This window comes from Amblyomma americanum, chromosome 6 (genome assembly GCF_052857255.1).
Source record: "Amblyomma americanum isolate KBUSLIRL-KWMA chromosome 6, ASM5285725v1, whole genome shotgun sequence".
Classification (NCBI taxonomy): domain Eukaryota; kingdom Metazoa; phylum Arthropoda; class Arachnida; order Ixodida; family Ixodidae; genus Amblyomma; species Amblyomma americanum.
In genome coordinates this window covers 8,919,281-8,937,491 of record NC_135502.1, presented here as the reverse complement: position 1 = coordinate 8,937,491, position 18,211 = coordinate 8,919,281, and the positions used below count along the sequence as shown (strand labels likewise).

The following is an 18,211-nucleotide window of genomic DNA, read 5'->3' as shown; positions in this document are numbered from 1 at the left end:
GGCTCTGTGGCTCCTCTACAAATGTTGTACCACAATTTTGTGTATTACGTGTCTTAGAGAGATTGAATAAATAAACGTTAACACGAAATTTTCATTTGTTCTTGACGCTATTACATTAAAAAGGACCTGGAGAAATTGTCGAAGGTAGTGCATTGTTTGGTTAGGCAGAAATTTTTAGAAGACTTCATGCTTTCAAGAGTCTTCAGCATGAGTTCTTGTCTAGGAGCTACGTAGCTTTGATGAAATTTTGAATCTTATACTTCCGGCGACCCTTATGAGCGCTGTTGAGGTTCAAAATTGGCATTGCAGTTCCGAAAGCCACCAGGAGGCTGACTTCTGTGTGCTGCGAATTGCATATACAACGCTGCATCTGTTTTTTAAGAAAAGAGTCTCAGTGTTTCGGGCGCTTTTGATGAGAAAAAAAAAGGAATACCACATAATTTTACTGCTAATGTTTTAAAGTAAGCTTTCTCTAAGCTCTAAAACGCAGTATCCGGGCTGTTTTGTACGACTGTGGGGTAGTTGCTGACGTCATGTACGAAGCGAAATTCGGGTAACTCTATTGAGGATGGAAAAGCGCAAAAGCCCAAGGACGACAGCGGAGAAGTGGACAGAACGAACGCTTCTCCTGCCAACTTCTCCCCTGTTGTTCTCGTGCCTTTGTGCTTTTGCATCATCGTCATGAACTACTGACATGTCCAAATCACCACTCTTTTGGTGTGCTCTGTGTTGCCTGAACTGGAACCCGCCAGAAGCCAAGGCATGTATACGGCACTGTTAGGCAGGCTTTCGTATGGCTTGTTGGCATAATGGCTGAACAACGAGTAATTTCAATAAAAGGGAATCATCGGTTTCTTTTACACCCATTGATTTCTCAATTGGTATCACATTTCTGTTTTCTTTTTTCAAGCATGTTAAGCTACGCTACAAGAAAAAGTCAGTTGGATTTCTCGATGCTGTGAGGCAAAAGGAAGATAAGTTGTAATAAAATTCTCTTTTCGCAAGTGTAGTGAACGCCTTGAACATAAAAAAATCTGGGGCAGTGAGAAAAACCACGACACTTTTGGCATGGTGTTCCTTAATTAGGCTTTTATTAAAAGAAGCCTCTTCCCAAAAGTGGCATGCACGCGCAAACTTAAAGGAACAGTGAGGCCGAACTAAAGTTGCTCTGTGTCGATAGAATACCGCGTTATTCCGCGTTATACCGCGTTGCCAAGATGCTATTGGCAAGAAAATGGAGCTTCCATATTTTCAAAAGGTCAAAAAGTGAAATACAGGTGCAGCTATCAGCGGCCCTGTTCGCAAAAAAACTGCGGCGCCGCAAGAAAGTTTCTCCGCGCTCGCGTCCGTGAGGCTAGCCTCCACCGCCGTTCACTTCGAAGCAGTGGTCTCGGAATCCGTTTTGGTCTTGACGTCAAGAGTTTAAGTGGGGTGGCGGAAGGATGCTTCATCTAAATTTTCTTGGCAATGAATGCATTTGCTGTCCGATAAAATAGGCAAAGCCAGAAAGGTCCAAAGAGTAAGTTTCTAACACAAAAAAAGTTGACTCCAGTTGGGCTCAGTGTCACTTGAACTGCAGCAGAGCGAAATGAACGTAAAAATAACACTAAGTAAAGGATTAAGCTGGCATGTGTCCACAAATTGTCGTATTGTAACGACAAAGAGAATAGTTTCACTGAAAACGGAGGTTTTACAAGCTAAAACGGCCAAACTCAGATACAAGTGCCGCCAACACAGGCCAAGTTCGCATGTGTCAGCACAGTTTTTTGGCGCGGATCCCAGCAACGCCTTTCACTTCAAAAGGTGATGGCGAAGTCTTTTTTTGGTGCAGACGTCACACTGGTTTGAATCGAGTGGCGGGAGAATCTTCAACTTCAATTTTCTCAGCAATAAGGGCGCATTTTGCAGCAGGACAAACACTAGCATATCCAGAAATGACGATACGACCCATTTTCACTGATAAAAATTGGATGCTGTTCACCAAAAACATAAAGGGTGCTTTGCTTGGCTACACTTGATATGAAATTGACACTTCAAGCCTATCAATCACCGAAGTTACAAATTCAGGGAAAATATACTTACGAATACATTTGGTTTTATTGCTATTCATCACCGCCCATTCCCCGCAGCTGCAACGTGCACCATCTAATGAGTCCATGTTCACCACAGCAGTGCCACCTTTCTGTTGACATTCTTTGGCGTAGAAATCAGTAACTGAAACAGGTAACGGAATCAAGTAACACGCGCATATTTTAGGATACTAGAGACACGACGCTTAAAATACAGTTCCGATTGAAAAACGAAGCACAGCGATAATTACAAGTGAAATCGGAAAAAGGGAAAGGCAGCTCCAGTTTACAAATCAGGTAAACGAGACTCACCGTTGAGTTACCGCCCCATTTCATTAACTAATGCGCTCTGCAAAATCATAGAATATGTCATCTACTAAGAAAGGAAGCGCCAACAGAGACAATACGTAAGAAGCGCTTGTCTGTGTCACTTCTTACGTATTGTCTCTGTTGGCGCTTCTTTTCTTAGTAACATGCACCAGCTAGCCCAGCAAAAAGTTCTACGTCATCTACTCACAAAGCATGAACTTCTTGGACTCCAATTAACTTTGTTCATTCTTTACAACGCGGGATTCGTAAGGGCTTCTCTTGCGGAGCCCGACTAGCACTCTTCCTTTACGACCTGCACACTAACCTTGACCGTAACATGCAGGCCGACACCTTCTTTCTAGATTATACGAAAGCTTTTGACACGGTTCTTCACCGCCGTTTACTATTGAAACTTAAGCAGCTGAACTTACATTCTATTATTCCTAAGTTTATTTAAGAATTCCTAACTAATGGTTCACAGTCAGTCTATCTTAACGGCCGCTTGTCTAAACCCCTCTGAGATACCTCAGGCCTTCCGCAAGGTTTTGTCCTCGGCCCCTTCTACTTGTAATATATATTAGCGACTTGCCCCTGCATGTTTCCGGTGGAATTGAATGTTCGCTGATGATTTCGTACTTGGTACCATTATTGTCACCTCAACACGCTCTTCAGGCAGATCTTAACAGTGTACTAAATTGGTGCAATAACTGGCTAATCTCCCTCAATCCTACTAAATGTGAACTCATGTCCTTCACACTTTATCAAGACCCCTATCCTTTTCGTTATTCCATTTCTAAAACTCCAGTTGAGCTAGTACAATCATATAAATATGTAGAAGTCACTCTTTCCTCCAATTTATCGTGTTGAGCTCACATCACTTACACCATTTAATCATCGAACAAAACACTAAGTTTTCTTAAGCGCTACTTCCATCTTGTTCCATCACATGTAAAATTGATCGCGTAGAAATCACTTGCAGGACCCATCTTGGGATATGCATCTGCCATCTGGAGCCCACATCAAGCGGAAGCTGTTCGGAATCATGCCGCCCGATTCATTCATTCCGCATATTCATACGACGTCAGTGTTTTGTCCTGAAAGCAAAATCTCGACTTCCATCTTTCTCTTTACATCGCCGCATTGCAAACCTCACCCTTCATCAGAAATTTTTCTAGTCTTCTCTCAATCAAGCACAGCATATCACAGCCGCAGCACGCACATCTCACAGCACCTGTCATCCACTTCAAGTTGTGCTCCCGCCATCATATGAAGTAGAGAGCATGACGGAATCCTGACTAGCCGGGGCGATACATTTCCCAAAACAGAGACGATGACCAGTAAAATGAAATTGCCTTGTTCACAATAGATTGTGAAAAAGGCCCCCGTTGTGGGCGCCGTAACATGAACATAAAATTTCATTTTACTGGTCGGCGTCTCTGTTTTTTGAAACCGCCATCATATGCATCTGCCATCATATGCATCTAGGTTCTCCGTTTCGCTCTTTTTTCTAGCAGCTACAGGCTGCAACGGCCTATACCCTATGAAGCTGTCTCCATCGCTTCTTTATCTGCTTTCTAAGAACGTGTTATTGATCATCTTCAAGTCTAAATAATCATCGCTGTTTGTTTTCCTATATACAAATAATAGCACCCCTTATGTATTATTCTCTTGAATGGGGTCATGATTTAGACAGGCAGATCAAAAGGGTGGGTCTAAAAATTAACATGCAGAAAACCAAAGTAATGCTCAACAGCCTAGCAAGTGAACAGCAGTTCACAATTGGAAGCGAGGTGCAGGAAGTGGTAAAGGAATACGTCTATTCAGGGCAGGTAGTGACAGCTGATCCGGATCATGAGAGGAAAACAACTAGAAGGATAAGAATGGGGTGGAGCGCATATGGAAGGTTCTCTCAGGTCATGAATAGCAATTTACTAATATCCCTCAAGACAAAAGTGTACAACAGCTGTATCTTGCCGGTACTCACCTACGGGAGCAGAAACGCGGAGGCTAACGAAAAGAGTTCAGCTTAAGTTAAGGACAACGCAGCGAGCCATGGAAAGAAAAATGATAGGTGTAACGTTAAGAGACCTGAAGCGGGCAGAGTGGGTGAGGAGCAAACGCCGGTTAATGAAAAGTCAAAATGAAAAGTCCTAGTCAAAATGAAAAGCAAGAATTGGGCTTGGGAAGGGCATGTAATGCGAAGGCAAAGTACAGCTGGTCCTTAAGGCTAACGGAGTGGATTTCAAGAGAAGGCAAGCGTAGCAGGCGGCGGCAGAAGGTTCGGGGGGCGGATGAGATTAGGAAGTTTGTTGGAATATAGGGTGGCGCAGCGGGCAAAGGACAGGGCCAATTGAAGAGACATGGGAGAGGCCTTTGCCCTGCAGTGGGTGTAGTCAGGCTGATTGTGATGATGATTGTGATGAGGTCATTTAAGGAAATAAAAACGAACTCAACTGAACATATTAGTTTCATATGTGCCAAGTAAGCATAACGGCCAATGAGCGGCATTTAAAATCGTTAGCACGCGCATGCGTGAATGGAGCTCGCCTCGTGTTCCACTGGCCGATAATTTTGTCTGAAGACTCGCTTATCGTCTGCGAATTTCTCCCCATTTGGTCTGTGCATCTCGCACCTGGTGCCGCATAAAATATTATTACATAAAGGCACGCTCTCTGATGAGCGACCTTTGAGAAGGAAGTCGCGGCCTGAAGTAAGAAACGACATGTCAGAAGAAGAGGCTGCTCCCGAAGAAGAGGGTAGATGGCATGTTGGGGCAAGCATAAAATTAAAAGGAGAGACAAAAAATGCTTCAACCCTAACACTTAAATATAACAGAATTAACTCAATCGTGATAAGAAAGAAGAAAAAAAATGAAAAAGAGCCAAAGGTAGCAAGCTATAGCTTGTTGATGAAAAATTAAAAGGGGGCACGAAGCACTACAGAGGAAACCACCGCGGGGGAAAACACATGCCTAAAGAGACTCTGCTGTGCACTCTGCGAAAAGACTGAAACGAGTGGGATGTGCGGTAAAGGATGATGGGCTGTATGTTAGGAATTATTGAAGTTAGAATAATTATGAGCGTCATATTTTATCCAATCATTGGAATAAGCTCAGGCTTCTTTTAGACCCTCGAAGAGGGGTAGCACCCAGCCCTTGATAAGCTGTGTCGCTCCTGGCCTCCAAGGGTGTGCCTACACCGATGAATGTATTCCACTGCTGCGACGATAGACTTCCTGCTAGCGCCAAAAGACGTCGCAAGAGCAGCGAATCACGCTCAGGGACATGGTATACATCCTTTTGCTCCCGACAGCGCTCTATATTGTTACGTCATTTCTGCCGATGTTAAGGTTGAATTGTAGCGAGGTGGAAGGTTTCGGTATCATCTTAAAACATTGGTCACTCAGAGTGTTTATAAATTTGTACGAGAAAATGAAACAAGCTCCTTAAGCGCATACTTTCAATCAGTGCAAAAAGCTGCTGATGCCACGCGCAACCAGAAGTCTCCACATTAAAAGAGCAGTCTTCGTGCAGAGTACTCAGACACCTTAGACATCGTGCAAACTTACAAGTAAAACCTACTTTATTATGAAATCACTCGAGTGTCTACAACAACGACATGGTTGAGAAGCTTACCTTTGCAAGTGAGCGTTACATAAGCTTTATTTTCGCAGCCGCATTTTGCCTGGTTAATGCCGATTTCTTTGCATTGCCCCAAAGAACACTCCGTAGTTACACAGGTCTTCTTATCTGCAGAGCATAAAGAAAGCTATATTGAAAAAAAAACAAACGTCATAGCATTGTTTCCGAGTTAAGCTAGCTGCAATTTAGGGAAGAGAGTCACTGAGTCGCTAGTAATTGCGCAGCATTTTCAGATGATTGGACATCTCCTAGAAGGAAAATAAAATCACTGTAAAGTATTAGTGATTTTTAGGCAGGCTTCGCAACCCCATTCCAAAGTTAAAGGCGAGAATACTTGCCTATGACAGCAGATATGACATTTTACCGGATAGTCCAGTGCTTCAAAATTTAATCCAGGTGTTTCTTTAGTCCATCGTGGCATGTGAGCAACAGGTTGATGCTTTTCAAGAACAGAGACAATATAAGAAAGTGCTATCAGTGACCGATGTGGATAATACGTGGCGCTGACCAGGTTTATCAAGATTATTTACTAAACGTCTTCCTTTTCTCGGCCCCCGGACAGGCGTTTTTGCCGAGTGTTTAGAACTTTCCAAGCAGGCTTTGCTATACTGCTCACTGGGCTGCTGCGTTCTCAAGGCTCCGCCATTGTGAGCGCGCTTGTACCAGGCACGCGCTGCAGCCCATCAAGAAATAATGGTTATGCCCAGGGAGAGCTTGGTATTAAAGTTTTGTTTGAAAACTTGATGTAAACACAGATATGCACAAACAAGTTACAGATATCTGACCTCCTATAAAAACTAAGTCAGCATTTAACGCACAGTTACCAAAGCTGACCAAGCACGGAACTCTTGAGCTTACTGTTAGCGCTTCACGGATTTCTGAGAGCGATGCCTGTCTACTTCTCTCGCCGATCAAAGAACCTCATTAAACATAGAAAGGCTAAGAAAGCCTGACTGCTTAAAGCAGCTTTCATTCATACACTGGCGTCAGGCATACTGTTCAGATGAGCCTGAGCTGGAAGGGTCCAGTGAATTAAAAAAAAAGAAAACAGGAACGCCAACCGAAAATTGTGGAAGCCTGAAAGTTTAAACCTTTTCTAACAACAACATGTAGGCAGCGTTCCAGTTTTTCGTTTCGGCACAAATTTACGTCCCAAGCAGACGAGATGTTGTCAAACCTTTGGTTTTAAAGGTATAGTAAACTTCATATTGCAAAAAAAAAACATTTTCGCCAATGGAACTTACTACAGATGGTACCTCATCCTAGAGCTTCAATTAAATGCAGTCGCACCAAACGTTTTAGTCAATGAGAGACCAGGTCTACACGGAGTGGTTAGGTTCACATATTGCACACATTTCTGAAGCTTCAAACAGGCCTATATTGATTGTTGTTCATAGATGCCATTCGTTCAGTTAAAGTAGCCCTCAGTGGTACAATTCGAACTTAAATTCACACAAAATTCTTTGTTTAAACGATACTGCTTTTTTCCCCTATATTATTATCCAGCATTTCTCTCTGTCTGGCATGTTCTTTTTTTTTCGGTAGAATGTACGACAGTACGCAGTAAAATTTTAGCTGCAATTTTCTTTCTGCAAGCTGAATTGTGATCCCCTTTGAGAACCTTGAAATTTGTGTGTAAAAAAAGAACAGAAGAAAAGGAACTTACATTGGCACATCTCTTCGACAGCATCGAAGTACATTGTGTCTCGCTCGCATTGACAGGTGAATGTTCCCTTCACATCCAGTGAAGCGTTGCATTTTTCACCCTTGCAAAATTTGTTTCCAAACTCGTTGCAAATATCTTTAGGGATAAAGAATAGCAGACATTTAGTGAGGCGTGAAGTAATCTTGTGTTGTAACATCAGGATAAAAAAGCACCTGCGAAATCGGACAGCAAACTTGTCTACAAACACGTTTTATTCGATTAGCCAAAACTACCGTCCAACAGTGCTGATACACGCTGGTTACCCAGTAGAAACAGGAGAAACGAAGAGAATTTTCTGCAACCCAGAAATTAATTGTTTCTCTGAATTATATTTCAATTTTAACTGCTACTCTAGTCTCGCAGTCTTCATCGCTGCTGCTGTCGTGTACCCAGACCTCTTTGAAATACAGTTCTCGGCTCATACTGTTAACATCCTCACTGAGCAGCTGGTGAACACATTTGTTTCCGTTGACGGCAAAATAGTGCGATGCCGGTACTACTTTCCTCGCAGAAACACCGCAACAGAAACATTATTTTTGAGCCGTAATGAACCCGATGATACTGTTTTAAAATAGCCCTACGAGCCTAAATATGGGCACCATTAAGCGTGAGCGTCCTTTCCTGAGCCCGGGTGACATGACCGTGTACTGCGTGCTATATTTCTGCCCCCCCCCCCCCCCCCCCCCCATTGTGCGACGTAGTTCAGCGAAGCTGAGGACGACTCAAATCGCCCTCGACTTTGGTCCCCAAGCAATGCATTATGTCATTATTTTTCAAATGGTTACGAGCTATTAGAGAGGATTTTCAACGCAAGCAGTAGCTTTCTCCAGCAGTTCTACGCGACCTTTCAGCGTACCAGAACTCCTTATGTGTTCTTCCATTCTGTGTCTCCAAACATTCGCTTGTCAAATTGCCAGTTCTTTTTCGTACCATGCACAATCCCGACAAAAAAAAGTACTTCATTTGAGCAAGCTGGGAGGAGTTATAGAGTCATAGAAAGAAAGCGTTTTCTTATCCGGATGCGAAAAAAAAAAATCAATGCGAGTGCTGCACTCTGCGGCATTAAAAGGAAAAGAAAAAAATTTCAGCAAATTTTCTCTCCTTTCAAGGGAGATTGATTTGCCAGCACAACGCCATATAAGGCCAGTTTTCTAAAACAACTTTGTATATTTATTTCTTTCGTTTCTACGTGTTCATAGGTACGGCTGTCCCAGTGAATAGGTGAGGGCACGTAGAAAGCTCAAATTTTATTTGTGATTCGAAGGATACCTGTGCCACGCGCAGACCACGATTTTTGATTCGAGGTCTAAATCCAAATGACTTGTAGAGGTTAGCTGAAATTTTCAGTATCTAAACGTTCAGACAATGACATACTAAGGCGCCCAGAAAATTGCTTTGTTTCAAAGCATGCATAATAAAAATTTTCCATTGATCGTTCCGCACAGACCGCAACATTAGCAAATCGCCAGGTATTCAGTCTAGTGACCTTGCTGAGCATGTTATGTTTCTTTTTTTCTTTTTTGACCTTCCGCTGAAAACACTGTTGAACATTTGAGTTGCAAAGCTGACGATCGTGCCATATCGAGATTAGTTGTCGCCCTCCCTTGGTGCGCAGCTTCTTTGTATACGGCAAAATTTCGGAATATCGCATATATTGTACGGCGCAGCTCAGCGCTTTCAGTAAAAACGGATGCTTGGGCGAGTTGGTAAGTCCCTGTCAAACTGCGCGCTGTTTTGTATAAAAAAGCGCTTTCAGGTTCCCGAAAAGAGCCAGCTCTCGCGGTTCCTCCCAACTCACCTGCTTGTGGCACTTTCTCCGTTGCAGTTTCATCTCCTGCAGTTTTCCCAATGAGCAAAGCGCCCACGACAAACACGATGCAGTGACGCATCTCCGAGGCAGATGTGAGCAGAGGATGGCGTGCCCTTGGCGACTGCTCAGCAAGCACGTTTTTACGACCCGCATGCGACCCGCACTGGCGTAATCATCGTGCGCGTCAAGAAGCTATCGCTCTTGTTATCTTTGATATCGTTCGCATACGGATCCTATCGACGCGCGTCATAGAGTGCACTGCGCTTGCTCCGTCGCCGCCCCACTGCGCTGATAACGGGACCTACGAATCGATTGCGCAGGGCTTTATTGCTACGGGCGTTTAGGTCATCGGGCAAAGGGCGTGTTGCAGCTCTCAGGCAGTGCTTTTTCATACGGTCGTTTTCGTCTCAGCACATTTTATTCTGCAGCTTTCTCGTGGGTGCATTCCCTGGCTGATGACGCAGCACCTCCAGCTGAGTGCTGACGTGCTTGGACCCCGGAGAGTACAACTAGCAGTACGGAACTAATTGTCTTGTGCATCTGCCCATAAGTGCAGGTTTCAAAACAAACAAAAAAATCTACAGGCCTCTCGCCTGTGATCGTCTACTAGACCTGCGAGATTATTTTCTACGACACAAAAATACGGACGACCGCAGCGGTGGCCGAGTGGTTGAGCATTCGCCTCGCACGCGGGAGGTGCGGGGTTCGATCCCCAGTGCCGCCGGACACCCACCGGTGGTACAATGGGTACAAGCTTTCCTCTGGCCTGGTTCTCGGCTAGTAAGGGGTGAAATTCTTGGAAGATGGGTCTCTGACACCCTTGAGTAATCGAAAAATACCTTGTGCCATAGCGCTCTTTCGCCATAGACGCCCTTGCGCCATGAAAATCTATAATCATCATCACAAAAACACGGACGACCGGAAAGAACGGCACGTACACGTGGAGGCAATATTAAAGGGCCCACCGGAGAGCGTGGCCTCCGCGCTTCGCGAAGCGCTGCCGCAGGGGGCCGCCGAGAATCGACAGTAAAGGCGTATGGCCAACAAGTATGGACAGCTCCCATGGTACCATAGAGTTCCTTAATGCATGGTACGGTTCCATGCGAACCACGTCTGAGTCGAATGCCGTCGCAGTGCCGAATATTTCGAATTTATTGAGCAAGTCCCCAGAGCTATCACACACCTCGCCATGGAAGGCAGGTGGCGTTCGCGATTGGAGGACGACGTTCTGAGCAAGCGAGGCCCCGCTGGTAGGCGCAGTTGTTGCGTGCGACCTGTGCATAGTGGCTGTAGCTCTGGTCATCGGCGATAATGGTTCGAACTCAGGTGACTGACATTGGAGGGAACACCTCGAAGTCCGGTCCACCGGAGTCAAATCAACGTTCATAGGCGTCCTTCGGCGATGCGCGTAGCAACTGTAATCCTACGCGACACCTCCACCAGAAAGGGCGACGCACACAGGGCACAGAAACACAGAGACAGCACAGAAGATTGGGCCATTTGAACTCGGACAATATGAGTGCTGTTACAGTTGCTGCCCCTTTTTTGGAATAGGAAGGTACAGACACTTTATCCTCGTCGTCTTTTCGCCTACCGCCACGTGGCAATATACTCAATTGCCCTTGTTCAAATGTACCTTCCCGTTAGTGTACGAGCACTTTACTTGCCAATTTGCGAACATAACTGAAGAAAGAAAGGACAACTTTTTCAGTGTGGGAGCAAACGTACCTGGCGCCACTGAAACATAGGGGTTGGTATGCAGCGAATCTGCAGCACTGGGAATTTCGTCCACTTCGAACGGCTTGCGTGAACTATTTGGCAGTCCGACTAGAAGGCAATCATTCGTTGTAAGTATTGTGCAAAGAATGTCTCTAGCCCAGAAAGAGGTAACCGCAGAAGGGAGGATTGTTGGGCCATTTGGTTCATGATTACTGTCGAAAACAGCGAGAAACGCGGTACAGAGAAAATAAATAACACATACAGCGCTGAACTTAAAACTGAGTGTATTTCACTCACTTGTCACTCAGTTGTATTTAACTAATGAAATACACTCAGTTGTAAGTTCAGCGCTGTGTGTGTTGCTTCTTTTCTGTGTACTGTGTTTTGCGCTGTTTTCGACAGTAGACAGAGATGCAGATTGTATTTATAGGAACGAAGATATATCTGGACATTGCAGTACATCGCCTTCCCCAAGCTACTTGGTGATGTTAGATTTTCAGTGGTATATGTTGTTTGTTTCACATGTGCTTTTCCACTGTAACAAAACCAATTCAGACTGCCGTTGAGTTTTGTCGACGTCCTCCCTGTTGATGATATTGAGCGCAGATACTGTAGAAGCTTGGACAAGTTGGTGTAACATTGTTTTTTAGCAGCGCAAGGGACAAAGGACGAGAGCTTCTACAGTATCTGCGTTCATATTTAGTACAATGAGGCCTTTTTCGTGTTTGAGTGTAAACCCTTGCGATCTAATTTCGTTGATCACAGTCGCGGTATGCCACCCCCGCAAGTTTTCATTCTGTCTCTGAGTGAAGGTTCTGCCACTGGAAGAATTAGCGTTGTTCGGAGGACTTCGACCATCGAAGAACTGCGGCATAAGAGTCTGTAAGATCTTGCAATCAGAGTGGCGCAGGCAAGCTAGCCTCTACAGAGAATGGCTTTTCCTGAGAGCGCACAGCGGCACATCTTCAGCGCACGGTGCACTTGAATGGCGGCGGTGGTCTCAGACGGCAGATAGGACTACGGAATTCTTATGGAAGTGCACGCTGCCACAGCTTCGAGGCGACACTTAGAAGACGCATCAGGAAAGCTTCAGTCCGGTCCATACCTATGGTGAGGTGTCCTTGCCGGAACAAGTACAAGACGTCCTTAGACGAGGACCAAAGTTCACCGTGGAACCCAGGCGGTCGGCACTGGAACTTCTTACGATGGCGAGAAAAGTATCCAGTCTAGCAGCGGCTCCTGAAGTGGACCTATGTGCTTCAGACGGCGTGGACATTTTGAGAAAGTGTAAACCTAGCAGGTGTAAAATTGCAATCAAATTAACCGTCTCCTTTCTTAAGAGTAACTCGCTGACCCTATTACAGGCTCATAAAGAGGGAGGTTTTGCAGTGATGCCAAAAGAGCTCTACTTATCGAAAGCAGAAAATGCTCTTAGCCCGAATTTCCGGAAGAGAAGCGTTGTCGTACTAAGTAAAGTGAAGGCCCGAGCACGGAAACTGTGTGCTGAAATGAATCTGGAAGCCCTAGCCGAGTGTATAGAGAATATCGAGGGGTCATATTTGAATATATTTTTCACAGCAGAAACGCACAAGCTGGATGGCTCTCTTCGAGCAATAGTCACCGAGGATGGTACATGGCAAAAATCTGTGGCGTTATTCTTGCAAGACAAGCTGAAACTTTTACTCATTGACGACCCTTTTCAGGTGAAGAGTTCTAACCAAGTAATCGACTTCTTGCAAGAAAGCCCGGGAAAAGGCTTCTCGGCCTGCTCTATCGATATAAAAAATTTATATTATTCTCTTCTGCAAAAGAAATTGCTGGCATGCGTTGAAAAAGGCATTGATCCCGTTGGTGCGGTAGCTTTCCAGAATTCTGCAGACATCAGCAGTAGCAACTTCATGGAACTCCTTACTTTTTACCTTAACTCGACGTTTTCCACCTGGAATGAATCTGTTTACCTCCAGAGAAATGACGTCTGAATTGATTCATGCATAGCTCCGATACTATGTGACATTTATCTCGCGTACCATGACAGGCTCCTTGACAGTCAACAGGACTAAAGCGTTGCTCGTGTTTTTATATTTGTCGATTATTTTTAGTTTTGATGACATGTGCAGATATTGACACAGAGGCCTCGGTCTCGAAAGTTTTATCAATTTTTCAGACCTGACTTGACCCGCTTGTTTTGACGCATGACATGCCTTCTGAAGAAAAGTTACGTTTTTAAGATCCCGCCATGTGCCTCAGCGATAGCCGTGTGTGCTGGAGATACGAGCCACGATGCCAGGAGCCTCTCACGCCTTTCGCTTCTGCACGTTCTAAGCTTGTCAATGGCGGCATCGCAAAGTTGTGTTTTTGAAATGCCCTAGAAAAATCATGCCATCATTTGATGCAAGACAGCTATCAAAATCAGGTGGTGCGCTTATAGGCAGCAGGATACCCCTCCGACGTTCTGATTGGTGTATCAGAGACCCTGTTAAGAGAGATCATAAATTCAGGCCGCAGTGAAGCCACTGAAAGGCACAAGGGAGAAAAAAGAAAGTGTGTGGTTATTCCTTACCTACGCAGCATTTCACATAATTTAAAAAGGTTAGGCTAGCGTGCGAATGTAAATGTTTTTTCCGCGCCCGATAAGCTCTCAAAACTCTGCCACATTGTACACAACAGCAATGCAAGGAAGGCAGGCTGTGATAAGAAGCACCAAGAAGGTTTTGTACCATGTATCAACAATGTTGTGCAGAGGTTTCCGCTATCATGTGACAAGCACTACACGGGACAAACTGGTCGTTGCCTAGACGAACATAACAACAACGTGAGCAACACCGCTTCCCGTCACCTTGGCACTCATTGCAGAGACTACACACAAGAAAGAAAAAAGGACAAGAAAATGCCTTGTTATCCAATTTTCAGTCAGTGCCTCGTGCTGTCAGATAATCGAACAAAAATCACTCGTGAAATCATTGAAGCCCAAGAAATCAATAGATTCAAATAAGAATGCGAAAGCGTTGCCTCAATAGTTCTGTCTGTAAAAGAACTGCGTTTTCTTGATAGGAAAACGGGCGCAGCTGGTCTTGTGCAACTGTAGCCCTGTGCTCAGAAACTGTAATTTTCGCCATTTTGTTCATCTTTGTTTCTTCATTTGAGATTGGTCGCCACTGTATTTAAGAAGTGGAAATCACCTCAATAAAACCAGTTGTAAGTTCAGCGCCGTGGCTGTGCACTTGTCTCGTCCTTTGTCCCTTGCGCTGCTAAAAAACGATATTGAGCGACTTTCTGAAGCGCGCATGCAGTGCAGCCCATATAGTAGCTCTGACTCATGCAGCAACTTACGGTAAATGGGTTAAGGAGGATTGTCCTCGAAGTGCAAACTTGAACAAAGTAACAGGAGATGTCAGTCTGCTTACTGAGATTTCGACAAAAGCGCTTGTTTTCGTTTGAGTGATTGCGGTCATCCGTCACGAGGGTGGCCCTCCAAGTCCGAAGAAGGGCAGATATGAGATGAAAGGAAGGGTGTGATGGAGAAAGAGGGTGGGGAGTGTGGCACACGTTGTCTTGGGGAACTCCTCACGGAGTTCGAGGGCATCCACTGGTCAGATAATTGACAACGACCGACAAAAACGCTTTGCTCTTTGTGGGCGTCGCCCTTAATTGTACACGGGCGTTCCATGTGTGCCTTTGCCCGCGGTACCTTTCTTTTTTTTTTTGGTGCGTAAGCATCCTAACCAGGAAAATGCCGGTGTATGGTGAAGCCCCTGAAGTTAGTCACGCGATGCGGGAAATGGCCAGAAAAAACGAGTCTTTGAATTAGGGTGACGTTGGCGAATCTGGAAAAATAAAACAAATATTCCCGCGACTGGGATTTTAACCCGAAGCGGCGTGAACAGATCGTCTTCGCTGGCCGCTGCACGAGAGCACTATGCCATCGCCGCAGCCGATCATGCCTCGTGCTAAACTGCGACACACTCTCGCGCTGTGCATTCCACGTCGCCGTATTCACAAACTTCCATCTGTGAGCAAGTCACGAAAGGAAAGGAAACGCGATTTCAATCGTCCTTTCAGGCCCTCTGCAAAAACCAACTTTCGCGCAATATTTCGCGGTTAGCAATGCTAAACCACCAGAAGTTTTCCTCCACTTTCGTTCATTCTCGTGAACTTCGTCAAACATGCCATCTTCAAGAGTCGCACATCATGCTTTGTTACTTCGCTCATTTGAGGAAGCCGTGGCCATAGGTAACCAAGTGCTTACATCTTGTGCTGATAGCGAAGGAGTTATCCTGCAGCTCTACCATGCGGCAAACAATGTGGAGAATGCCGTGTTGCCTACAAATAAAGGATTGATTCCAACTGCCTATCAGATGCGCGCTTTGTATGTAGTATTTCTAGCTATAAGAACATTAATGAAACGGTAGCCCAACCAATGCAGTTGCTTTATGATACACGCTGCAACAGACGAGTTGGTCCCTTCATGAGGACGGTTCATTCCAGAAGCTTCTTAACACGGTGACCTTTTGCCTAGCCGGTACGCAAGAAATGCTTTCCGTGATATCTGCAGATAACATTGCGGCACAAAAATGCATCAACCTAAGTTGGCTTCGGGATAAGAGTGAAGGAATGTGACGTATCTTCTACGGTTTCGAGAATGGCCCGCAGCCACTTAACAAAATAGACCTCCTGACCTTTCGCTTCGTATGTGCTCTCAGCGCTAATGCAAAAGAAGGGCGTGAACCGGCTTTCCCTCAGCCGGCTCAAAACATTCGAGGGGTCACCCATACTTAACTTGCCATGCAGGGTTTGTGCGCACCTTGATAAATTTGCAGGCCAGAAAGCCTGTTTGTGGAACTAGGAGTACTAGCAGTTGTAAGAGGCTCATTTTTCTGATAAATTTTGTGCCGCCTGCTGTTAGCAGGTGGCCTCAAATCCTTTAGAATGAGTTGGTGGCTGCTAATTCCGAGGGAACTACGGTACGCGCCCCAATAAGTAATGTTCACTTTTCATATCGTTTCACGAAATTGTGCTTGCTGTCAGTTTTGCTCGAGCAAGAACAAATAATAATTGCTGTCGCACCGTTTAAAGTAATACAGACACCAAAGTTTGATTGTGTGTATTTTCTGTCTAATGATGCGCAAAAGATTGGGAACATAATCCACTACGAGGAATACGCCTTCACCCAGTGAATTATCTCTAACTGACTTACTATCTTCTTGTTTCAGTTTTTGTTTCTATGACGTCAAAGTGCAGTTAGTATATGTCACGGGAATAAAGACGATAAAGGATTGACTGCATCGCAGTTTTTTTTTGTTTATACCACATGGAATGTGTACTGCTCTTTGACTTCATAGCCATTGTTCAGTTTTTGAAAGCGAAACGGGAGTGGCATGAAAGATGAAGCTTATATTATTTTCCGGGCGCAGGTGAAGTCCACCTTATGATCATGTATATTATTGGCTTACACACCAATGCAAAGATGAATACCTACACCAAAAAACTTATGTGTCTATGTTCTTTTAACACGTAGCTATTAGCGCAGTGCTTGTTCTTCGTCAATTTACAAGTGTATCCTAAAAACTCCAAAAAGAATGTGCCCAGGAACCTTAGTAGGATTTGTTTCTATTCAGAGGTCTCATGCGAGACCAGCCAGTGCAAGGCATAATGCAGAGGAGTGTTCCTGTTATCTAAGAGCTCTGAATTTACCTGGGTCATTCGCCCGGCCTAACCCGGAAAGTCGCCCATCTCCTAGAATTTATTTTTGTCATTTCACCCTCCCGGACTCTCGTGGAACTCTCCAAGATTCTTATTTTTCACAATCTTGACTTCGGTCCTCATCAAAAACGTTTCACTCACTCACTCACCCACTCGCTAACTCGCTCACTCACTCACTCACTCACTCACTCACTCACTCACTCACTCACTCACTCACTCACTCACTCACTCACTCACTCACTCACTCACTCACTCACTCACTCACTCACTCACTCACTCACTCACTCACTCACTCACTCGCTCGCTCACTCACTCACTCACTCACTCACTCACTCACTCACTCACTCACTCACTCACTCACTCACTCACTCACTCACTCACTCACTCACTCACTCACTCACTCACTCTCACATACTAAAATAATAATTAGACAATCAGGTTACCCTCTCTCGTATTGTTTTTTGCAGCAGAAATATATTCCTTATCCGCAGAGTCGTGTTATTTAGGTGTACCTAAAAATAATATTCCAGTAAATTATGCGCTTATTCCAACAGTTCTTGAGAAGTTCTGCACATTTTTCCTGCGCTGAGAAATATAAATAGCCCACACCTTAGGTCCCAGTTCAACAGCAGCGTAGAATGGCGGGAGCTGCGCAGGCTGCATGTTTTTTGTCAGTCTTCCAAGTTGGTTTCGTAAAATTGTCGCTTCAGTGAGTGTCTTTATGTGTACTGAAGGGTTACTCGTGGGGCTGCTACATTGCAGCGATGCATGAAGCTCTAGACGAAAAATTTGCCGTGGTTTAGCTCTGGATAAACCTGGAGTGACGCGATAGATACATCTGGTCGAGTGGAAGTAGCTGAGTCGAATTGCAAAGTCAGTCTTTCGCCGCTTCGTTCCGCTGGGCGTTCCTTCTTGATCTCAGTCCTACGGCGCATGCGCACAGCAGTTTCTCCGCACCACGTGACTACCCCACGTGACCAACCACGTGACCAACGGCGCCGCCACGTTGCTCTAGTGGTGCCACGCTGAAGAGTCGAAGAGATGGCATAGTGTAGCTATTGCTACAAAAACTAACGCCCCGCCCGCTTACGAGGCACAAGCTGTTCTCCATTGCAAGCTATTGGAAACCATCTGTGACCTAACCAAGTACTTTAATTGTTCTGATAGCAACGCCCGAATACCTGTTGAGCACTTGGACTTTTCCTTGCAAGAAACCATACGCTGAATCAACAAGTGCGATATTCGTGCAACTGAGCATC

The 18,211-nt window shown here is 45.0% G+C and overlaps 1 protein-coding gene across 2 annotated transcripts in view; it reads right to left on the bottom strand.

Annotated features, from left to right (window-relative positions):
- The window catches only part of LOC144136260 (glycoprotein antigen BM86-like), a 40,722-nt gene extending 31,015 nt beyond the window's left edge, over positions 1–9,707 (bottom strand). For both annotated transcript variants that reach the window (XM_077668459.1, XM_077668460.1), the window contains exons 1-4: positions 9,522–9,707; positions 7,685–7,819; positions 6,013–6,126; positions 2,083–2,214 (exon numbers count right to left, since the gene is read on the bottom strand). In XM_077668459.1, the coding sequence (XP_077524585.1) occupies positions 2,083–2,214; positions 6,013–6,126; positions 7,685–7,819; positions 9,522–9,612 (472 nt within the window). In that variant the 5' untranslated portion in view covers positions 9,613–9,707. The remainder of the gene's footprint in view (positions 1–2,082; positions 2,215–6,012; positions 6,127–7,684; positions 7,820–9,521) is intronic.
- Positions 9,708–18,211: the final 8,504 nt, after the last annotated feature.